The sequence below is a fragment of the Thermobia domestica genome, chromosome 5 (genome assembly GCF_964235325.1).
Source record: "Thermobia domestica chromosome 5, izTheDome1.hap1.1, whole genome shotgun sequence".
NCBI classification, from domain to species: domain Eukaryota; kingdom Metazoa; phylum Arthropoda; class Insecta; order Zygentoma; family Lepismatidae; genus Thermobia; species Thermobia domestica.
Window position 1 is genome coordinate 283,961,374 of NC_137458.1, and position 25,991 is coordinate 283,987,364.

The 25,991-nt window shown below is 34.0% G+C and overlaps 1 protein-coding gene across 1 annotated transcript; it reads right to left on the reverse strand.

Annotated features, from left to right (window-relative positions):
- Positions 1-20,742: 20,742 nt before the first annotated feature.
- LOC145684887 (cuticle protein 19-like) lies at positions 20,743-25,158 on the reverse strand. Its single transcript, XM_081757240.1, has 3 exons — positions 25,123-25,158; positions 23,326-23,406; positions 20,743-21,006 (listed from the first exon to the last, which is right to left on the reverse strand). The coding sequence occupies exons 1-3, from the start codon at positions 25,135-25,137 to the stop codon at positions 20,767-20,769; spliced, it is 336 nt and encodes a 111-aa protein (XP_081613366.1). The 5' UTR covers positions 25,138-25,158; the 3' UTR covers positions 20,743-20,766.
- Positions 25,159-25,991: the final 833 nt, after the last annotated feature.

Here is a 25,991-nt window from a genome sequence, read left to right on the forward strand (position 1 = left end):
TAAATTTTATGTTAGATGTTTTAGAAATTGTTTCAATCAGGATATGATAGAACTATATGCTAAATTATTATATTATATATATAATGCTAGGTGCAACGTCTTGAATTATTGCATTACTCAATTTTACTTGAAGCTCCTTCGTGGCTAAGCGGCTACCGTGAGGGCCCTTGGTGTGGGAAACACGGGTTTAATTCTCGGCGGTAGCTCATGTACTTCGGATTCCATGCTAATCAGTAGGTTCCGTCTCATATAGCCTCGTTGCTGAAAGGGACGTTAAACTCAAACTCAACTCACATCAAGTTTTTTAGCAGCTTATGGTACTTAATTAACAAATTGAAACTTATTTATCATTTTCTGAACATTCGTATAAACCACTAAGGAATGAAGCCTCGATTGAAATACAACCTTACTTACAAGTATTTGTTTTAAGAAAATGAATAAAAAAATCTTCTAGAAGGTATCCAGTATTTCTTTTAGATTTCCTTTGTTTCTGGCATTGAATATCTTATATCTTTACGTTACAGCTACTAATATGTGTTAAAAATGAATAAACGTCAAATTAATTTGTGTTTATCAAGAATGAAAATTATTCCAGTAAAAATGTATGTTAAGTAATTACTCCCTTCCGCATTGAATGTGTTTCAGAACTTTCTTTCCGTTCGTCTGCTAATAAAAGGATAACAACCGATCATGGTGGCACATTCAACAGTGTATATCGTGAAGACAGAAAACGATGAACGGTTTAGTTGTAAGTACCACGTTTCAGTTAATTTTATTAACTTTTAAGCTTCTTTGGAGTGAAATTGAAGAAATGGTGGAATTTTAGTTAAAGCATGATTCTATAGATGCTTGGCCGATTATCGCAGTGTGAAAAAGTCTTTTTCTTTGGGAGGGGGCTACTGAATGACAGGATAATGATGATACATCTTCAGGAGTTTCAATCACTTTTCTTAAAAACTTGAAATGGATTTTTTATTTAGTGAATTATCACAATGTATTCCCGACTTCAAGACTTTTTTTGTCACATCAAGATATCTTTTGGAGATTAGAAGATTCATGTTTAGTTATTGTAAATTCTACACTCTTACAGTGATCGCAATGATTCATGAAGCTTGACTATATTTGCCAATTTCATCACTCAGTAGAACGCGAGAGTGAGTTTTGGTTGTCAACTCCCACTCATGAGTTGTTTCCAGTATCCTGTCTCAATATTTTCCCAATGTAGTGTCCAGGCTTCACGAGTCGTCGCGGTCATTGCAGTAGTGTTTAACAGAAAAAAGTGTCCAAAAATGAAGCAGATACCAATATACAAATATGAGTATAAGAGAGTATCCGTAGTTCTTAGAATAGCGGAAAATAACCGAATAACTTGTAAACCGGCAACTGCTGCACTAGAATAATTATCCCACATATTGAGGATGAACTGATGTTAAAGTTAGCATTAACTATAAAAGTTTAAATTCAGTTTAACTAAAATATTGTCCAAATATAAGACAAATAAATTATCAATCAATAGATTACTTCAAATTGAATAAAACAACATGTTTGATAGTGAATTCTCATGTGTAAATTTCGAGGAAAAATAGGAACTTTGTTAAGACGAATTTTCGCTAAAGAGTAGCCGTTGCCGAAAATAGTTAACATTCTTTGTTTGCATAGAAAGATAGTTATGTATTTATACATTGTATATGTCAAAATGCAACGTTAAGTAACACATCATGGTATGTATTTTCATAACGTCTGTTCACTTACTGTTTATATAGTGCTACTTGCGACTCTAGTATCTTGCATGTGCAGAAGGTAACAGAAGTGGTCGGATTTAAATTATTTAAATTAAAAACTCTACTGACACAAGTCAATAACAATGAGATGCTATAAAATAGATATACCACTTCATGCGATTGTCAGAGAACGAAATTCGTTGATCCACTTGAAGCATTAGCATATTTACATAGTTTTCAACATATTCAAATTTCGCCCAAAATTTTATTGATTAAGTAGTAGTTTTGTAGTTGATTTTTAACTACGTATTGGTAAGCTAGAGCAAAGTCAGTGAACAGTCACTTTCGTTTAAGGTTTCCTTAAAACTTCTCAGTTCTTTCATATTAGTAAAAATATCACTACTTTCCACTTCACTTTAGAGACTGCATTTTTAATTATTTTTTAACGACAAATCGATATTGACTGAAATAACAAAGAATAAAGAGTGTTACCGAAGCTCATGTTGATCACATTAGTATCCATGATCTCGAGTAATAAAATAAAACATAAAAATGTATAATTCTCCAGTCACATTTGGTACCATTTACATATATTATAGTACGGTGATGCATACCTAGGTATAATATACTGATTATTCTGATAGTTTCAAAAATAATAATGTTAAACCTAGATAAATGTGGTCTGAATAGCTAAGAAACCGTTACTACTGGTAATCTTGTGCTTTAAAATTGTCTCTGTAAGTGAGATATCAGCTCCTTCAAATTGCTTGCTAAGTAAAAATCTCGAAACAGGAAATATCTGTATATTGCACAAGTTTGGCAATCGCTTGCGTTCTCACTTACCTAGATTTGCCTGTAGTATATTTGAAAATTTTATTTAAATCATTTACTTTTCATTTCAGGTATTTTTTGCTCTCATCGCTCTTGCGTCCTCTGCTTACGCATTTGGTGTCCTTGGAGGAGTAGGTGGCGTCGACTATTACGTAAGAATTACATATATTAAATATAAAAATTATCCTCCAATATTTTCCACAAAAAGTAAAACTGAATATGAAATATTAGGCACTTAAACGATATTATAATAGATATAATGATAATGGAAATAATAATAATAATAATAATAATAATAATAATAATAATAATAATAATAATAATAATAATAATAATAATAATAATAATAAAGCTTATAAAAGAAGAAAGCAAAAGTATCGAATGCATCTTCTACATATTATAAAGAAATTGTTAATTACTAACATTGTACGTTGTACAATCGTCACTAAAACTTGTAATATTTAGTAAGAAGCGAATGAAATTCTTATCAAATATATTGCAGGAATATATAAATTGTATATTAAATCAAGAAGACGTTTGAAACTTCCCGTAATACTTAACATATTTCAATCGCAATAGTACAAAGGAAACAATACAGCGAATTGAGTTAAAATTGAATACATTTTGTTTAACGTTAACGTCGAAAATACTATTCTTTCACATTTCAATAAAAATACATTTCAATAAAAAGTTAGAAAATCGTTTCTCTCCTTATGCATTTCTGTCTTTAACCACAAGTAACATAAGAGATTTGGAAAACGTAGAGGAAACATATAATATGCAGTGAATAAATTGGATATTTTAAAACAGGTTGCAGTTAAAAATTATTTTGTTGTCGCATTATCTGCATTTGGAAACGAGAAGCATATATATAGGATATTATCCTTTGTACCCCTATGCTTTTGCGGAATTAAACCCTATCAAAAAAAAGTATTTACACATGCTACAAAAATGTACTGTCCAAGTTTCAATTAAATATGACACATTTTATAAGATTTACCGCGGAACAGGGAAGTCAGATGGGTATGTGGGAATGCATCTTAGAGTTTTGCGAAATTTGTTACGTTAGCTTTCAATAATAATGCAGTTAGAAAGATAAGCCGATTTTCTCTTCTGTGCATGGCACGTATTTGATAAACAATTAAATAACTGATTTTATTCAGCATACAAAAATTTAAATATTTTATTTTTCAATTCAAATGTATCACATATAAAGCAACTAATAACTAGGAACTGTTGGAGTCCAATATTCCCTTTCTACTAACACATCACAGATATTTGCAAGTTTGTTCGTCGTATACGTACATAAAAAACTCAATGTTTGTAACTCGGTGGTTACTACATCATATTGGTTAGCTGGAATAAGATAGGATTGAAGCATAGAACAGTATTTAGGTAGCATAATTTCTGCAAGCTGTCTGCAGATAGCAGGAGACGCTTGTTTATGAATTCTCATTTCAATAGATTGCAAGAGAATGTTGACTCTTCTTACCCAGTTAACTCGAAAATTACAAAATGTAACACACCGCTCAAATATATAAATACATTCATTTAGGTCTTCTCGGCGTCTGAGATATATATATTTTCAAATACTAGTTTAAATAGTAATCTGATTCTTGTAAAAGTAACTAAGCATAGAAACCGTATTGATGTTTAATGTTAAGTAATTTAATCTTAACAATTACCAACCCTAATGTAAGAAATAGTGTTGTGATGTTGCCACAATATTTTCTGTCACTAAAAACTTACATCACTGTATACTAAAACAAATATAAATGGCCCTCTAACTTTATAGATCGTAGTATGTATATTCAGTAAGTTACATAAAGTATACACGTATTTCATAAACACTTTTCTTCGAAACAAATCGGTTCATATCTATATTTCGGAACTTCAATGTGTGCGTGTATTTACGCGTGTATCATAATCCCAATTTTTCCAAGGTTACTTTGCAGATTCCCATTCAATATTATTTCTGAGAGTAATTATATCACGACTATATTTTACATTACATCTGAAAAATAGTGAAAATAAGAAACTTTATTAAGCTGAGAACACCCAAAGTTAAAAATAAAGCACCATGATGTCACAATTCAGTTAGCAATTGTAGAACTATACAATAAAGTCAAATCAGAAAATGATAAAAAATATGATAATTAAATGTGAAATGAATGAAAGGAAAAATGCTTAATCAATGAAGTCAGCATTTATTCTTAAAGTGCATACGTAAGTCAAGACAAATAAAAAATATTTTTAAGACACATTTCTTTTACATTTGTTTAGATTTAAGTAAGTTTCCTGGTGCTAGATTAGAACGTTATTTAACATCTTCAACCATATATTAGAATTTTCATTCCAAACCTGTTTTCTTTTCAAATATATCTTCAATAACAGTAGTGTTAGATATCTTTTCCACAAACTTTGAATTAAAAAAAAAAATTCTTCCGTCCTCAAGAGATTAAAGTTTAAAATTATTTTCTCCGGTAGTTTAATGTATTACAATAGTAATCTTCAAAGAAAAATCTAACAAATTATTTTTTTTACCATTTCAATTTTATTTATGTTTGCCTTAAACAGAAAAAAACATCCTTGATACTTATTCTGATTTGAATCTTTTATAAAAGTATATATCTCTCTGGTTGAAGAAAGTAGGTCATTTATTTAAGCAAATAACTATTGAGTTTCTTAGCTTCGTTACATATATTCTGTATATGTTCGTTTGAAAGTAGGAAACTGTCAAGCATCGCTCCCAGATCTCTTACCGTACCATCTTAATAATAATAACAGTAATAATAATAATAATAATAATAATAATAATAATAATAATATAAATAATAATATATTTCTTTAACTTATGTTATTATTTAACTTAATAGCTTCCTTCAACTTATATTGTCCAAAATATATATTATTTGATTAATTGTTACAATATATATTGTTTAATTATTTTTACAGAACATTATAATAAATTAAAAATTCTAAAATTGCAAATGCAATAGATTAATGATAAATTTTCTTAGGCTTACCCACGATACCAGTTTGGCTACGCAGTGAGCGATCACCTCACAGGAGACAACAAGCAACAAACTGAAATTCGTGATGGTCCAGTTGTGAGAGGACAATACAGCCTTGTTGAACCCGATGGCAGCAGAAGGATCGTAACATACAATGCTGACGACATCAATGGATTCAATGCTATTGTAAGAAGAGTTGGTGGCAATCTTCATGCTGGAGTCGGAGGTTATGGAATCCTTGGTTAATTTATGTAGAATTGCCAACATGTAGAAATAATAAAATCAAGGAAAAATAAATACTAAGCATCAATTACTTTGTAAGTTCTCTGGGTGATTTCCGTTTCAGTTACAGCTTAACTCTTAATAAAAACTATAACTCTTAATATAAATTATTGAACGTTCAACAGCGCAGAAATGACTATAGGAAGCTATATATATATACAGGTTGGTCATGCATCAATGACGGAAAATTTGGGAGATGAATCTACAGGTAAAAACAAGCAAAAAATGTCATGAATATTGGGTGAATGAGGGTTCGTTCGAACGATAGAGGTATCTGAAATGTCACCTTTTGAGGCGGCAATTTGAAATATCGCAAGAACGGAGAGAAATACGAATACCGAGTAAAAATATATCAAAGGAAACTCCATCCGAAGAATGCAATTATGCACAAGTGATGGCAAAACAGTGGCGGCGCCAGAGGGGGACAAAGAAAGTAAATGAAAAGTGGAGAAAAGTGAACAATTTACACTGAAAAAATGTAGAATAGGATGTTACATGGAACATGCAGCAACAAATGTTAATGAACAAAATCAACAACGGCTAGGCTGTAGGGACACTATGGGAGGCGAAATGTAGGAATGTAATTTTGTAACGGAAAAATAGCAATGTCGGGTCAAAATATATCAAACGAAACCCCATCCGAAAAATTCAATTATGCATAAGTGATGGTGAAACAGTGGCGGTGCTAGGGGACTCAAAGGAATGAATGAAACGGGAGAAAAATGAACAATTTACACTGACAAACTGTAGCAGGGTTATGTTGTATGGAATGAACAAATGCAATAATAGCTACGCTGTTGGGATACTATGGGAGGCGGAATGTAAGAATAAATTATCTTTGTAATGGAGAGAAATAGGAATGTCGTGTGAAAGATATCAAATGAAACCCCATCGGAAGAATCCAATTATGCATACGTACTGCGGAAAAGTGGCGGCACATGCGACCTACGAAGAAACTGTTAAGCACTTTTAGTGATGAAACGTGCAGATCGTACAAAACACGTATAGTAGATGAGACCCACTGTATTGTGAAAACACAATGTATTGTACTTAAGGTTGTCAACGAAATGCCATCCTACACAAAGGTGTCCAATATGTCCTCCTTTTTCCTCGAGACAGTTACACGATGGCGTAAGGATTCTCTGACTGCTGGCTATGACGTAGTGTGAGAAATGTAGCTTATAAATGCTGGCGAAGATCTTCAATTTCATGCACGGGCTGTGTAAACACGAGACTCTTCGCGTAACCCTACAGGAAAACAATCTAGGGTATTCACGTCGGGTGAACGTTAGGGCCATGCTCTTCTGCTACCACGATCAATTCACTTGTGTGGAAATGTTTCGTTCAGATATACACGAATAGTGTGACATGAATGTGCAGGGACGATATCATGTATAAACCACATACACTATTGTGTACTCAGTGGCCACGTCTTCAAGTAGAATAGGTAGACCTTGGGTCAGAAACTGGAGGTACGATGTTGCTTACGTTCAATTGCTTTGGTAAGAAGTGTTGTCCCACTACTTTGTCATCAATAGTACCAGTCCACACATGCAATTGGAAACGCTGATAATGCTTCGTATCTACAATTACACGCGTGTTGTTGGATGCCCATCGATGGTCATTGTGGACATTAGTGATGTCATCCCGTATGAATGCCTAATCCAAGAACAACATCTGTGTTAGAACTTTTCTCTGCGTTTCATTCACTTTCTTTTTGTCTCCTTGCGCCAACACTGCTTCGCCATCACTTATGCATATTTTGGATTCTTCGGATGGGTGTTCCTTTGATATCTTCTTACCTGACATTCCCATTTCTCTCCGTTATACAGATACTGTATTCCTACATTCCGCCTCCCATAGTGTCCCTACAGCGTAGCCATTGTTGCCTTTGTTCATTGACATTTGTTGCTGAATGTTACATGTAACATTCCCTCCAACAATTTTTCAGTGTAAATTGTTCACTTTTCTCAATGTTTCATTACTTTCTTTGTTCCCCCTTCTGGCGCCCCACTCTTTCACCATTTCTTATGCATAATTGAGTTCTCCGGATGGGGTTTCTTTTGATATCCTTTGACCAGATATTCGTATTTCTCATCGTTCTTGCGATACCGTAAGACGGGGTTACTTTGCACATCAGGAGTTACTTTGCACAAAATATGAAAAGAGTTGCACAGTCCTCTGCCGGTAAAACCGTGAACTGTAAAGAGGAAATTTCAACTGCCACAATAGAACATCTAATTGTATTTTGGATATAACGTTGGCTGTTAACATCAGTTCTAATGTCCGGGAGGGCCCGTGTGTAGAGGTATGGAAAGCAGTCACCTTAAAGGCCGCCAAAGTTGAAAGATATCACAGGCAAGAATTTCCGTCAAAGTTAAGTCAGTTTCGTAGAATAGTACTGTTTATAATGGGACTTTGATGTGACTGAAACTGAAATGTCAAAGGTTTTAAGGCCATAAAACAGTAAAACTGTGAGAAGGAGTTTTCAGCCTCTTTTCGGGGTTACTTTGCACCAGTCCAAACTACCCCTTGGATAGGTAAATTTCCTATTTAGGTAGATGCTGGAATGAATTTCTTGTTTGAGAATAAATCATGAACAGTGACGGATCCAGAAAAATAGTTTGAGAGGGCCTTCCATCGCAGAGGCTTCGTTCTTTTTAAAGAAATCACTAGACTTTTGGAGGGGCTTGCAGCTGATACGCATAGGAATGACTAACATTAGTACTTATAAAAAAACAATCATGCAATTTGGGTAGGCTTCAGCCTGGAAGTCCCAAACTCCCTAAATCTTACACTGATTACGGTTGGGATGATATTTTTGGACATAAGGAATAACGAAGGCTAATCAATTCTCGATTTTTTTCCTGTTCCTTAGTTGGTATTTTTGTGGGACATATGCTGAACTATCAGAATGTGGTTCCTGTGCAGGGAACCAGAAAATACATAATTTTCTTTACAAATATTGATAATTGAAACTAAGTACTGATACCAGTACCATCATTCTCATATCAATATTTGTAGACTACATGCAGTTTTGTGAAAAAGTGAAATGTATAAATACTGAAGTGAAAACATTGCATAGAAACGTTATGTTCGTATGTTGAGCATTTTTTTTTTATGTTATGCAAATTAACTCCACCTATGGGGTTGCTTTGCACAAAAGTTTATATTTCTATAACTATGGTAGTACTGAATGTTTACTAACCAATTTGCACTAATGTTTTCCTCATATATCTAGCTATTATATGTTTAAAATACAGTGTACTAAATCATCACGTTTGTAACTTACACGCGATTTTCCTTAAAATTTGCTTAAATCTTGTGCAAAGTCTTACGGTATTGCAAATTGCAGCTTCGGAAGGTGACATTTCAGATACTTCTAGCGTCCAAATGAAGCCGTATTCACCCAATGTCCATATGACATTTTTTGCTTGTTTTAACCTGTAGATTCATCCAGGGGTGTAGCCAGCAGGTTTATGTAGGAGGGGCCCGTGGTTTTTGAAGGACGGCCAAGCCAAAATAATTGTGTTGCAGCTAGTGTTTTTGAGACCTGAGAAAAATGGGAATTTTTTGTTTCCTTCGGGAAAACTAAAAACACTGTTTTTAGGCGTATTGTTATTATTATTATTATTATTATTATTATTATTATTATTATTATTATTATTATTATTATTATTATTATTATTATTATTATTTCTCCTTGAATTATATTCCAGGATAACCGCTCCCCTTGACCAAATATTATATCTTTCTGCATAACTATTTCATTTTAAGTCCTTGTGCACATAACCTATCTATAAATGTAACCAAGAAATTTATGTCATTTTTATGTAGGTCTGTGTTCCATTGATCCTCAAACCGTAAATTGAATGCGAATGGAGATAAGGCGAAAGTGAGTTGTTGGTGTGGGTATTCCAACATACTACCTGGCTGTGGCAGTTCACTACACCCTGAATTTGCGTAAGGGCAGAGTGAACATGGGACCTCCACAAAGTGTTCTAAGAACCTGTATGCTTTACCAGTTGAAACTGAGATCAAACGCTACTTCAGCGGGGAGGAAGATATGCCAGTCCTTTGGTGAGGGTGTCGTGAATACGCGGACAGTGCAGCGGTGGTTTAACACGTTTAAGGACGCTGACGAAATACTCGATGACGCACCATGTGTCATAAGACCAACACATGTACAAAATGAAGATCTTCAGGCAGCAATTGAGGCGAACAGTGGCCTGACATTGAGGGAATGAGACTACAGTTTAGTGTGAGTGAAAAAATATCGGCATCACTTCCATCAACTAGGGAAGCAGTACAAGTTGGATCGATGGACCTCTCATGATATGACTCCGGGCCAGAAGGTAACGCAAGCAAACAACTATGTTTCTTTGCTGTCTCATCTGAGAAAGGAGCCATTTTTGGACAGGGTGTTTACATGTCATGAGAAGTGGGTCTTGTACGAAGCTCCAAGGTCCGGTCATCAATGGTTACCACCCCGTGAGTTGGTTCAAAAACAGCCGAAACCAGCACTGCACCAGAAGAAAGTCCTTCTGTGTATTTGGTGGACTGATCGCGGCATCGTTTATCTGAAACCACTACCAGCTTGTCAGAGTATCAATGCTACTCTGTACTGTCAGCAGATTGAGCCGTGTTCAAGAAAAAACTCAAAACACTGGATCGCAGATGGTCCTTTTGTTACAGGACAACGCTAAGCCCCACGTGATTAAGATGACCAAGGACACCATTCTATACCTTGGATGGGAAACACTATTGCATACGGCATAGTCCCCAGACATTGCAACGTCCAATTATCACCTGTTCCATTTCATGGACAATCACCTTAGAGGACCCCAGTTCAATTCCTAATAGACGTGCAAACTGCACTTGATACCTTCTTTGCTTCAAGGCCCACCAAATTATATCGCGATGGAATCCATGGCCTTCCAAAACGTTGACAGAATTTCGTCGACGCTGATCGTCATTCTTTTTGATCTTCCAAGTACGTCTTAGGTGACATATCCAAGTTCAAAATTGGTGAGTGAAAAAGCGATACAACTTTCTTGGTTACCTAATAGATAAGATTGATTTTCTTTGAAATTCCACTTTACTTCTTTACGATTTGTAACAAAACAGTATTTATTATCGATGACTAAACAAATATAATTATCTTATTAATAGCTATGTTTCATTTCAGTTTTACACCAAGTAGCATTTAAAAAAAGGCGAATGAGATCCAAACTGAAAAACTGAATAAAAACTTTGATTTTCACAAAATTTTCAATTTGATAAAACATGTGTTTTTAAAACACTAGTTGCAGCACGTGAAAAATATAATGTACTTACAAATTAGTTTAGTACCTTTGCTCTATGATATTATTTAGAATACCTTGTCAAAACGTTGTCATCAAACTACTAAATATAAGTAGCAATAAATTGTGTAATCTGCGGAAACAAAAAGTATACCATGCTATTTTCCAATCGGTATAAGCAAGAGATACCGTACTATTTTTCGATCAGTATGGTAAAATAGTATTTTTCCATATTATTTTACAGTAAATTATTATATATATGTAAACTTTGTTATTTTTAAATAACTGAAACGCGGTAACCGTACGATGATGTTTTGAAAGCTGGTCAGTTGGGGGCAGAAAATTATTTGGGGAGGGGTCTGTCCCCGATGCCTCCCGTGGCTACACCCCTTTATTCATCTCCAAAATTTTTCGTCATTGATGCATGACCACCCTGTATTCTGGTAAATTGGTGTAATTGTAATCACAGTAACACATTATTCAAGGGGGCAGAATTAAATATTCTTTCTTAACAAGTTATTTGCGAAGCAAAGGGCATTTTAAGCCTTTGTAATACATTGAAAAATAATAGCGTAGGAGATACAGGGGGTCTGTTTAAGATCCTAATTAAAAAGTACCTGATTGTGTTGCACTTCAACTCAGACTACCATTTTTGATATCACTGGCATTATCGTCATCAAAATACAAAACAAATATTTGACGACTTCGTCACAAGGTAACATGCGCCACTACAAACCAGAATAGTGAAATTATGTTATTTTACTTAGGGTCGTTGCCGGAAGTAACGAACCATAGCCCTTTGAAACTAACCGGTTCTTTGATGGCATGTTGTTGAAAAATATAAGCAGGTTTCAAGATATATATATTGTTTCAAACTGTAACCTGAGGAAGAAAGAAACAAGGTTACAAACAATGTAGTGTAAAGTAAGAAAACTTCTTTTCTTATTACATATTCAACTTACTTTATTATATCAATAATGAACTAATTTTCAGAAACAATATATTAGTAATTTTCGCCGGTGGTCCATAAGTCTTAGTACAGTGGATTATGTTGCGAACAAACATTATTAAAGCAAATATGACTAGCGGAGGGAGGACGTGTGTAAAGGAGCTACCGACTGATGCATGCGTGGTGAATGACGACCACCTTGGGTCTAGGTTATTTTTTCAAATGGGGAGATAGGCATGTGACACATCAATGCAGTCCCACAAGTAGCAATACGTATCATGTCTCGTTCCAAAGTTATGAGGCCCCGAAGTCCCACCTACAGGATGTGCTCCATTCAACCCGAGTCTCTTAATCCAGTTCTCCTGAAAACGTTACAGCACAGCGGGGATGATGCTATCACAATCGTCCTGAATACGTCCCTGGAGGTGTGCAATATCCCGAATCTTCTCCTGATACACCAGGTTTCTCAAGCATCTCCATAAAATATCCAAGGGAATGAAGTCCGGCGACTTGGTTGACCACTTCACAGGGCTTCAGCGACCGATCCAACTTCCAGGATAATGCAGATCAAAGTATTCCTGCACAGGCAACGCGTAGTGCAGTGGGGCACCATCTTGCTGAAAATATCGCGGCAAGGTGGCATCAGGGCGGAGTAGCAACGAAAACACCAACTCCTATAGCATGTCCAGAAATCGGACACCATTTAGGGTAACAGGGATGAAAATTAATGTTTTATGATCGACGTGTTCCGTATGTCACACCACACCATGATAAGAGCAGGGGTAACTCTCTTGCAGGGATTGATGGAATGTTGGTTTGCATCCTACCAATATCGCACGTTCTGGCGATTCACTTCCATATCCAAATAAAAGTTTGCCTCCTCTATGAAAAGAACGCGGTGGGAAATGCGGATCTCGGTCATACTGTGATAAAACACAATTGACGAATTCCATACGCCGGTCTGAATCATCCTCTGAAATAATGGAACAAGCTGCAGCTTGCAGGGATGCCACTTGTTCGTGTGGAGAATCCTCATCACAAAAGTACGTGGTACGCCTGTTATCGATGATGGTTGTCTTGTTTTGAGCTTCGGACTTTTCACACTCGTAGCAAGCACCATTGTGGATGTCTCCTCATCTGTCGCGGTTCGTGGGGGACCTGTCCGTGGTTTGTCGGCAACATTACAATTACGCTGGATTTCCTAATGATAGCTAACGGTGTTGTGGCTTACTGGAGGTCTTTCGGGGAGGCCCGCGTTAAAGTACAAGACAATCACACGACTGCTTCTTTCCTTAGACATTAGTATGATCTCACTTCTTTCCTGCTTCGTCAATGCCACCTCGCTCTACCTGCAACGGTAAGAAAACCTGTCAATTTTGGGGCATCACGTTTTTCTTCCAACGTTAGTGCCGTGTCGCTTTCCCTGCAAGGACACAGAAAACCGTCAACTTTGGGGCGTCATAACTTTGGAACGGGACATGACAACGGATTTCTGCTTGCGGGACCGCATTTCCCTGCAGAAAACAGTGTGTCACATGCCTATCTTCCCTATTTAAAACAATTAACCTTTATCCAAGACGCTGTCATTCACCACGCATTCATCAATCACGCTTCTTTACCCACGTTTGCCCTCCGCTACTCAGATTTTTTTTAATCATGTTTGTTTCCAAAATAATATACTGTACTAAGACTTATGGACCACCCTGTATTAGTAATTTCTGCCAGCTATACAAGATTATTATTATTTTTGCTAGTTTGGCAGGAAAAAATTTTAAAAATGTGATTACATAAATGAGTATTAAATTGGGGTCCTTTTACGACTCCAATAGAAAACAATAATTTTTTACATAACACACTGAGAAAAAAAGGACTAGGATTTCCGTGTGGATACATCGTATTTACGCGGGTGCGCTCCTTAAGTAACGTAATTTCATGTATAAAAGTACAGCAGGTGGGAACACCATGCCAAGTCAGGAGTTCAGCGTGATAGACTCGCTGTGATTGGATAATTTTATTCACATGATTGATTTCGTGTTAAAAACTATTACTAAAGTAAGGTAGGGAGTCACAGATTTAGAAAGAACCAAGAGGGGACACTCGTAGGAAGGTAGTAACAACATTATATACCTAAGTTGCCACCGTCCGAATGGGTATGGCGTTAATTCTAGATTTGAAATGGTGGTCCCACAATACAAAATTTTTGCCCGACGTTGGTGTAGATCGTACTACTGATGAAACAACATTACTTAATGTGGTGACGCGCGTAACCTGGTAAAAACAGCATTTACATGCCGACTGGATTATGCATTTTTCTTCTTGCACCAAGAAAATGGTAAATAATATTCTGTGTTCTATATATTAAACAGACATTAGGGAGAAAATACAAGAACAGTCTTTTAAATACTCGTGTTCATATAAAAGATATGCTAACTTAAATATCTCTTGGGACCCAGAAGGTCCTCATGGGTTTCAAACGATGTTTTCGAGTGCACAATATTAATGAATGAACGTTAGTTTTTACTCATTAGTAAAACAAAATGAAGTCAGAAAGGAATTCTAATATGTTTAAGAACGAAAGAATTTAATAATAATCTAAAGACTAAAATGTCTTATAGAGCAAGTAAACGAGATAGAAAAGAAAATATGATAAAAATACATGCAAGTAGAAGTTAAAAATTATTACATGGAAATACATTGAAACATAATATTCCCATTCTTCGCGGTTCCAGGGTTTGGAAGGAACGAACAAAATTTGGAGCAGCTAATTTTGTGTGAAAATGTACATTTTAAGCTAAAAAAAAATTTACTGTGTTATAGTATATGTATAGTGTGTCAGGTATTTTACATCTACAAATTGGATGATGTACTTGAAAAACATATTCTCGAAGAAATTAAATATCGACTAATGCCAGGGAATTCGTGTTACTATTCGGTTCAAAGTCTCTTGTCGTCGCGAATTCTATCGAGGAATTTGAAGCTTAAAATATATAAAACGATAATCATGCCTGGTGTTCTGTATGGTTGCGAAACGGTTGCTTACACTGCGGGAAGAACATAGACGGAAAATATTTGAGAACAAGATCCTGAGACGAATATTCTCACCCAAGAGGAACGGAAATGGAGAATGGCGGAAACTTCATAACGAGGAACTACATAATTTATACGGTTTAAACAATATTGTTAGGGTCGTAAAGTCTAGGAGACATAGGTGGGCAAGTTATGTAGCTAGAATGGAAGAAGGTAGAAACGCTTTCAAGACCAATCGGAAGACGACCATTAGGAAGACGAAGGCGCAGATGGGAGGACAATATTAAGATGGATCTCGCAGAGATAGGAATACAAAAGATAAACTGGATCTAGTTGGCTAAGGATAGAAGTCAGTGGAGAGCTTATGTGAACGCGGCATTGATCTTCCAGGTTTCATATTCCAAAGAGCTATTATTATTATTATTATTTATTAATTCATTCAGAGCATGTCTTGAATTTTGTAGTACAATATACACAAACCATCTGTTTATTATGCAATACAATACAAAATAGAATCTTGTGTACCAGTGTCGAGATAATGAACATATTCTGTGCGTTAATTGAAGTATCTACACAGAGCTAGTTACAGATGTACAGGATAATTAAAGCACAGAGTAATGTAAGGGTAAATTGTTATAGGTGGGTAAGTTCTTGGTTTCTGAAAATTCTAGCAATCATAGTTATTGCTTGACGATGGCTACTGTCTGCATTGTTCTGTTCTCAATGTATAATGGAGACTTTACATATTCTAGAGTTTCGATAGCGAAAGAAATAAACATAAAGAGCTACTTATTAAATTATTTTCAAATGTTTTTAGGCATATAGATAATAATGATAGATGAGAGCAAAATTGAATAGGATTGTAATATAAAATATATTACTTTAGATATAATTAACATTGAACACAGTATTTTGGAGAATTGTAAATTTTAAGTAAATTAATATCTCTTGTAAGTAATCTTGATTTCTTATCGTTTATTTTAGGTAATATTCCATCTCATCGCTCTTGTGTTCTCTGCTTAAGCAGTTATATCACTGGCGGAATTGGTGGTGTTGAGTTTACGTTAAAGAGATTTATAAGTTTTGTTTTTATTGTTTCTCCTTGATCCCAATCTCTTTAAATTGTTCACGTATATATACAGGGTGGTTCAGTAATGTTGGACAGCCCTGAATAAATCGGAAACCAGAAGAGATATTAGCAAGAGTGTGGTGGATCCATATACTTGTGGAAGGGGGACGTCTTGTGAGGTACCACACAATGTTACCAGGTCAACAGTGTTGCCAGCTCAGTACAAAGTTGTATTTTTTTAAATGGAACATATAGAAGTTTATGCCATCAAAAGAATTAGTACAGAATGTGAATACCAACAAGCGAAACCGCACCTGTCAGTGTTGCCAAATAAGGAAGTTATAAAGCTTCAAAGATCAAGAAATTAAAGTGTCCGTAGAGCAAAACTAGTAAAAAGGCAAGAAAAATAATACTACGGAATGAAAAGGAGTAACCGAAAGAGTAAACCAAAGAACGCACAGCATCCAGTGAGTAACAGGGTTGCCACAGCAAAGGGGGAAAAAATTGAAAATTTTGCAGTTGCTATAGGAGGAAAAGTGCCCATATGACATAATGCTAGAAACACCATAGAAAGTCCATGTAAGATTCAGGAATCCTAATAGCGTTTGTTCGAAAGCGATATCTCTAACCGTTTACGAGATACACCAAAGGTGTGCGGGGTTTGCAACACTGCATAATTGATTTGACGATTAGACCCGTGTATTAAATTTAGTAGTTCTTACATTTTGTTGGGCGTATCATTTTCATTACTCGTTCCTGTAGTTTGGACGGCGAGGGAATTATTATGCAGTGTTGCAAACTCCGCACACCTTTGGTGTATCTCGGAAACGGTTAGAGATATTAATTTCGAACAAACGCTATTAGGATTCCTGAATCTTACATGAACTTTCTATGGTGTTTCCAGCATTATGTCATATGGGCACTTTTCCTCCTATAGCAACTGCAAAATTTTCAATTTTTTCTCCCTTTGCTGTGGCAACCCTGTTACTCACTGGATGCTTTGCGTTCTTTGGTTTACTCTTTCGGTTACTCCTTTTCATTCCGTAGTATTATTTTTCTTGCCTTTTTGCTAGTTTTGCTCTACGGACACTTTAATTTCTTGATCTTTGAAGCTTTATAACTTCCTTATTTGGCAACACTGACAGGTGCGGTTTCGTTTGTTGGTATTCACATTCTGTACTAATTCTTTTGATGGCATAAACTTCTATATGTTCCATTTAAAAAAATACAACTTTGTACTGAGCTGGCAACACTGTTGACCTGGTAACATTGTGTGGTACCTCAAAAGACGTCCCCCTTCCACAAGTATCTGGATCCATCAAACTCTTGCTAATATCTCTTCTGGTTTTCGATTTATTCAGGGCTGTCCAACATTACTGAACCACCCTGTATATATATATATATATATATATATATATATATATATATATATATATATATATATATATTTAGATAGATAGATAGATAGATAGATAGATATAGATATTTATATAGATAGATAGATAGATAGACTATTAAATACATGAGCAGTTTTGACTTACTCATCATCACACAGTGTAACTTACTATAAGTAAAACCATATGAAATTAGTTAGGACAATTTGCTTTGTATCGAATATAAAAAAAAGAAAATAAAAATAGTAGATATAGACGATCATGATATTTTTCTGTCAAACGTATTGCATCTCACGATTACCAGGTTGAGGAAATACGACATGAAAACTTTATACTTAAAGTAACTAAACGTTATGTTTCACCATGTTAGAAAATTCTACACTTCAATAAGAAAGGGATTAATTTCATTAGTATTATTCTTTATAGAATGGTCAGTGCGAGAAATTACTTAGGTTGGACATAAGAAAATATGTTACTTCAACATTTAATTAAAAATAAGGAAACGTTTTGGAAAAGTTCACACCTAGACGTTAATTTCTGTATTATCAAAATATCTCTTTAAATTTTTAAAAATGTGCAATCTCATGATTCCATCACTTAGATGCAACCGCAAGATATCCATATCTCTTAACTTGATGCAAGTAAACGCATATTTAATCGTCACTGAAAGTTCTACTCCTCAAGAATACATATATATACTTCCATTATTTATTCACGAAATATGTAATGAGAATATATATATATATATATATATATATATATATATATATATATATATATATATATATATATATACTAAGATGAAGATGTGAAATTCCGTATCTATACCCTTAACTGGCTCTTCCAAACCTACTTTTCTTTCTTTCGATAAAAAACTGTACTTCAGGAAAAAAACATATATATGAAAAATAAACAATGCATCACATAGCACATTATCCAATTTATACTAAAATGTTTTTTCTACCTAAGATGTTAAATACTTTCAAGTAAATCATTCCATTATAAGATTATTTAATAACATAATAAACTATACGTTCATCAGAATGAATATAGACACAATAATAGTTAGAATTGGGAAATAAGCGTTCCAGAAATTTCAAAATCTTTACTCATAGGAATATCAGTATTACTAAAATCAAAAGCAACCTTACCGACCTGCTAGAAATTGAGCAAAAAGAGAAAAAAACAAGGATGTTAATACTCGAAGATGATGCGACTGTAACAGAACCGAAAAAAATAAAACAGAAACAACCTGTGCCTCCTGTCTCGCCCCAGTATGTACAAAACACACCCTTTTACCTGCAAAGACTGTAGTATTGTCAGAGCAGAAGAGGCCGAAATGAGCCACGACGAAGTGTAAAACAGCGTAAAATATAAAATAGCATGAGAGCCTAAAAGAGTTCAACTGGATCCGTACAAGAAGTGAAGTTTCAAAATAATAAGACTGCCAAAAATAATTCCATGTGAATGTGTATTGGCTGTGAATTTGTCAAACAACGAGATTGTAGAATAACTCTGTAGAGAATAGGCTTTGAGATTGTAAAATAATAAGAATGACTAAAATATTTCAAATTAAATACGCTGTGAAGTTTTATCTTATTGTTATATTTATAAAAGTAACAAAGAAAGTTTTGTCGTTTTCTCACTTCCCCACCTTCGAACATCTTTATTTCACCTGAAACCAACCTCGAAGATCAAAAATAGCCTCCTTCAGCATCGACGGCCCTCTGGTAACGTCTGAAAAACCATGGATTCCATCGTGATAGAAATTCGAGGGAAGTGAAGCGAAAAAGGTATGTAGTGCACTTTGAGGCTCTCCTAGGAATTTGAACTGACCTCATTTAAGATGACTATCAGAGGAATGTAACAGGTCATAATCGGACGATGCAATATCCGGGAAGTATGGCGGATGAATACTGATTCTCATCCAAGGCGTAGAATGGTGTCCTAGGCGATCCTAGCCACGTGGGGCTTAGCGTTGTTCTGTAACAGGAGGATCCCTTAGCGATTCAGAAGTTTTACCTCCAGAGTTTTGATTGTTTCTTGAACATGGCTCAACCTTTTACAGTACATAGTTGCATTGATGCTCGGACCGCCTGGTATAAGTTTCCGATGCACGATGCCGCGAGCAATCCATCAAACACAAAAGATGAACCTGTTTTTGGAACGTGTTCACAGTATACTATTAATGACGGCGCCGAGAAACTTCGTACAGGACCCAAATTTCATCACATTTGAACGCCCTGTCTAGAACTGCATCCTTCTTCTGTCGATACAGCAAAGAAACACAGATGTCTGCTCTTGTTGCCTCCTGGCCTTGAGTTAAATAATGTGGGACACATCGACCCAAATTGTAGTGCTTCCCAAGTTGAGTAGTGCTTTGCACTTAGTCAGGACACCCTTACCACCGGCTTGGCATACAGAGACAGAACTTTCTTGGTTACCTTTATATATACCTTATTAATTTAGTATTGTATTTCTAATTTTAGACGAACGAAAGAATTAACTTCCAAATGTGTTATTGTAAAGAAAAAAAATATTATATTACTTTACAAGAACGAAAGAACGTCCTCCAAATACGACTTTGAAATAAGACCGGTATTTATTTATCTATTGAAAAGGTTATGTTACATATTTTCCTTCAAAGATTAAAAAACAGAAAATCCTTAGTTGTAGGTTGCTCTAACAGTTATTACTGTAAAATGTATTATAATGATATATATATTACTCCCTCTTAATATAAAACTATAAAACATACAAGTTTACCCTTATAATATATGAAAAAAAAAACACGATATTTGCAAGACGTTACGTTCATGCGGTTCTCTCGGCTGCGTGCGACTTCTTGCGTTACTTCCGCAAAGCGACTTTCCGAGGGTTGAAAATAAAAGTTCTACCTTTGTAACACGGTAGAACTTCTGCGAACATGCAAGACTATGCTGAATTACTTCTACTAGTTCGAGATATATATAGTGTGTGTGTTTAAACTTAACTCACAGTATAATATTATATATATATATGTGATCTAAGAATTTGAAAATACTATATGCCACAATAAATTTTGTTATTCATAGTTGAAATTTGCTCTTACATTTCTGAAGTAATAACGAGGTAGTTAATGGCTAATATTTATTTTTTACATTTGTCATGTTTACATTGTAAGTGCTACTGTAAATTTAACCAATGATTCCATAGCCTCCGACTCCAGCGTGAAGATTGGCACCAACTCTCCTCACAATGGCATTAAATCCATTAACGTCATCAGCATTATATGTGACAATTCTTCTGCTGCCATCAGGTTCAACAAGACTGTATTGTCCTCTGACTACTGGACCATCACGAACTTCGGTCTGTTGCTTGTTGTCTCCTGTGAGGTGATCGCTCACTGCATATCCAAACTGGTACCGTGGGTAAGCCTAAAATGTATTTTAAAGACACAATAAATATGTTACATATAATATTTTAATACAGAATGTTTAATAATTTAAGCGTTGCGAATTATGTAGCAGAATTAATTCAGTTCCTCATCTTTCCTTTAAGATTTCAAGTGACAATATAATCTTATGTATGGAGCTAGATACAAACAAATTATATGGATTTACCTTGGTTTAAAGAAAACATTTATTATAATTTGTATGTCTAAGCTATTGGTCACAATATTAAGAAATAAGTGCATATTACTCTAATTTGATATTGATAGATAATTGTGTCAATACAAGAGCTGATAGTAGTGTAATGTATTTTTGTGGCAAAAATTACATTGTGGAACTGGTTATTTTTCTGAGTGATTGGTACAAGGTTTTGCGGGAAAACGTTTTATTTCCTTTACATGACATATCTATTAACTCTTTAACCTTTTTTCATTTAAAAATGAAATCTTTGAGTTTTACTTCCCACGCCTACGCCGGTTAGGCTAAAGGAGACGGTGATTATGAGAAATGAATGAAATGGTGGAATGAAAAAGTAAGAGGAAACAGGAGAACCCCGAGAAAACCCACGATCACGGTTTTTGTCCACCACAAAGTCCACGGCACGAGCTGTGATCAAAAGAGGGAACACAAGCACCGGAGGTGAATGCTCTACTACTAAGCCACGGCGCCCCATCATATTTTTTTTCATTATAGTAGTGGTCCTGAGCGGACATGGTTTTCAGAAAGGGAAAGTGGGAATATCTGGAATGGAGAAACGACAGACGCTAACATAGGTATATCTATATCAACCACTTCCTTATTCTATGCATGTTTTGAAGGGCATTAATAAAAATATCTAACAATGTTTGATTCATTGTATAATATGTTTTTCTGTATCATTAACCAGTTAAGAAATAAGACTGAATATGAAAGTATTATTTTGTTAATTTAAAGCCCGTTGTATTAAAACGACCTTAGTCACTTGAAGTTTGAAATTATACTTTCATATTACAAATATAAAATCACTCTATTTGTGAAAGTGTGAAACACAGACTAGAATGTTTGCCCTGACTAGATAATTATAATTTGATATTAATATACCTAGGTAAAATATTAGTGCTCCGCTTAACGTACTAACCCGTCGTATTAAAGTTATTTGAGATACAACTGATTGATATATTGAAATTTGGCCCCAGATTCTCTAAAAATTATAAGAAAAGAAAAGAATACTTTTCTCGTACGTTGGTTTTGAAAAGTTGCAGTACCGGACATAATTGTGAAGTTCATGTGTTTAAATTTATGATGCTGCATAATGTAATAAATATTGGATTAATAATCGCATTTATGTAACCGAATGGCTGCAAGTACATAATGCATTAGTATTTAAAGCTTCTGAAGGCCTGGCACTATAAAATTATGAATTTTCTAGTTCCTAAATCTTCAGTTCTCTGTTAAGCTCTTGAACGTTGTGCGAAAGATAATATCCATCTCATCTAGTTCTCTACTGACTTCAGTAAGTTGTTAAGTATACAGTTGAAGATGCCAGAACAAACCCTCGGAAATACGCAATAAAAACGACAGACGTATGTGAAATGGAATTTATCTGTGCTAAATTGTCACAATTTGGTTAAAGTTTAAAAATAACATAACGTACCAACCCAGTATATGATGGCAATTCAGAGACACTTTACAAAAATTAAGTCCATCAGAATTTAAACAGAGAAAATTCTTCAATGTCAATTGATAGTTCAAAAATGCTTGAACAGTTCAATATTTTGAATTAAATTATTATTAATATTATTATTATTGTTATTATTGTTATTATTATTATAATTATTATTACTATTATTATTATTACTAGTAGTAGTAATAATAGTAGCAGTAATATTTGTCTTTTCTTAGAGTTATCTCGTATGATTTTTTTTTGCATTAGAATTTTTCTGGCCCCTTAGATTAAACCCCATACAGAGAATTCGTCAGAAATTAGATCTTAACCTAAAATGAAAGAAATTATGCAAATAAGCCATTCATTTATATGGAAAAACTAATAACAGTAATAAGGAATTTGCACGATGTTAAATAATAATTTAAAACCAAATATAACGTTATTAAATCAGTACTTGTGCACGATTAAAAACTATTCTACAAAGAGCTTAATGTCTACGCTTTGTGTTAAAGAATAGAATTAATGACAAATATTAATTAATATGTGACTTAACTAGCTTTTGGTCTGCGAATTATAAAAACGGAATTGAGTTTAGCTCAAGTTTCCAAGATTTTAACAAAACATGTTTCATTAAAACCAAATAATTTATAATTCCTTACATAATAATCGATTCCACCAACTCCTCCGAGGACACCAACTGCATAAGCAGATGATAGGAGAGCGATGAGGGCGAATATTACCTACAAATAATAATAGTGAAAATAAGTAAATAACAGTGTCAGATATTGAATGCAAGACACTTTCTTTTTTACCAACTTACAATATATTATGTGACGCACTTCACGGTGTATTATCACACACGCAACGTGGAGTATCCCACTTTCGGTTTACTGTCCATTTTTTCCTTTGGCTGCCCAGCTACGCTCTATTAAAGTTGTTAAAACAACTAAAATTCTTAGATTTCGTTTTAGTTTTTTACAGTCAAAATTGAGTTAATTCTAAAGAAATGTTTACACCTAATCTAAGAAATACAATTTTTCTGATTCCTCGTTACACAGGAATATATTAATTATTTCAAACTAATTATTTCAAATGAGTCTTTATAGAAATGATGAGAATAAATAATTACAATCTGCCACATTCTTCACACACACACACACACACACACACACACATATATATATATATATATATATATATATATATATATATATATATAAAATTCCATACTAAGAGATAAAGTTCTTTCATATCTGGGCTTTGTATTCCCTTTAAATGTTTACTCTCAATAGAACGCTTATGAATACACTAGCAATAAAATTTATGTCATATCCCAAGCATTGAAGAAAATTGTTCCAGGAAATAATACACACTTGAATAACTATTGTTAAGTTAAATTCTGATAAGTCAACAAAATTTTACATAGCAATTCTTTTTGAGAAATGATACCATAAATGAAAATCACATTCAACTAAATAAATATATTATATTGCATTTATTTACCTCAAAATTTGTTTGTAACTTTTCTCTCCAAATCTATTTTCCTTCTTCCCAAGAATATTTTTATCAAAGAAGTTCATAATAACATTCAAGGTTTTCAGGTCTTATTTCTCAGGGTATAGTATGCCTAATTTACTTAAATATCTTATGGTAAATATTTGTTTCGAATTCGAAAGATGAGATGAATAATCTAGGCTATGCTTATAAGGGAACTGCAAAATTCAATATATTTAAAGTTTCAGCAACATCACGCTCCACTCGCACTTAACAACCTGATTTCTAATGATAATCATTTAAAGATAATTCAAAGCCATGAGTAGCCCTATAATCATTTCATGGAAAAAAGAATGACCCAGCGATTCGGATTGAGACAATAATACAATAATAAACAAATCAGATTCCAAAATGGATCAAACACAGTTCCGTTGATGATTAGGCATAATCCGCCATTGAGGCATTTCAAAATATTAAGAATTTTAAATCGTAAACTCTTTTACTCTGGTATTTGAGTCTCCATAACTTATATAATACAAATATTGTATTTGCTAACATGCGTTCTCAAAACTCAATGCCAAATTATTAGTATCAAATCAAATATAATGAAGAATGTGAGAAAGATATACGCGTTAATTTTCTGACCGTTGTATAGATCCAAGATAAATTATAGATGCTATTTACTAATTTAACGCAATACGAATATCAGATTCGTTTAAATGAATTCAATATTAGTCAAGATAAAAGAAATGTGTGAGTTGGCATATTTCGAAATAGAAACATTCTATTCTCTCTTGTTACTGCACTGTTATAATAAATAGGGATATTACAAACTAGTAAACATTCTAAACTAAGCAGACTATAAATTATTATAAATATTTCCAAAATATTAAAATTGAAAAATATAACGTAATAATGAAACATTAAGTTATTGTTGAAGATAAATGAAAAATTATACTTACAATAAAAGTGTTCATTGTTCTGGATAGGACGTTGTGTATGATGGAAATGCGATTTTACGGACGGTTTCGTACAGTTTTATTTACAAAAGAACGGAAAGAAAGTCAAAAATTCTTGGGATGTGGAAGGAAATAATTAAGGCAGCTCGAATCTCAATGTCATATTGAGTACAAATAGTTGTTTAGAATCGGCATTTTTAAACCTTATTAATATCAGTAATAATTTTATGAAATATTTTAATTAAGATATTTTCACTTGAATAAACATCACGAAAATCAGTCGTATTGTACTTCAACAGAAATTGTATTTAAGAACGATTTCATCAGAGAATTAATATCGTTCTGATTGTCTTTGATTTCATTAATGATGAAATATCATTCCTCTGTTGGAAGAAGTTTGCGAAAAGCACTAAGGAAACAACATCAATGAAATAATCGTTTTTACGTTATAGCTCATTTGTGTTAGAAAAGCTGCAAATATACGTGTGTAATATATCTTTATTTTTTTTTTTTTTTGAGTAGCAAATTGTATAAAAAGACAGCTTCTGAAATATTGGTCTATTTACATGTAGAATAGTGATTACTTAAAGTAATCAAGCCCAATACATCCTTATAGATTATTAGATTAACAAAGAATGAAACAATTCCTTTCTGAAGTACACTGAGAAATTCTCAGTCTTTTTAGAGTTATTGAATAAATTTCATTAAATTACACTTAATATAGCTATTCACGTTATGTACTATGCACATCGCTGCTGTTCTTGTTGCTCACAAGTGAGATACTATTGCGAAATCCAGCCTGAAACTCCCATCATTCTTGTGACCAATATGCTACTATTTATGGGAAGCATTTATATTTCTAATATCACGAA

What these genes read in the sequence shown, in the direction of transcription:
- LOC145684887 (XM_081757240.1), bottom strand. An exon ending in TTGGTGGAATCGATTATTAT is followed by an intron (nt 21,007 to 23,325) that starts GTAAGGAATTAT and finishes AATACATTTTAG; the next exon opens with GCTTACCCACGGTACCAGTT.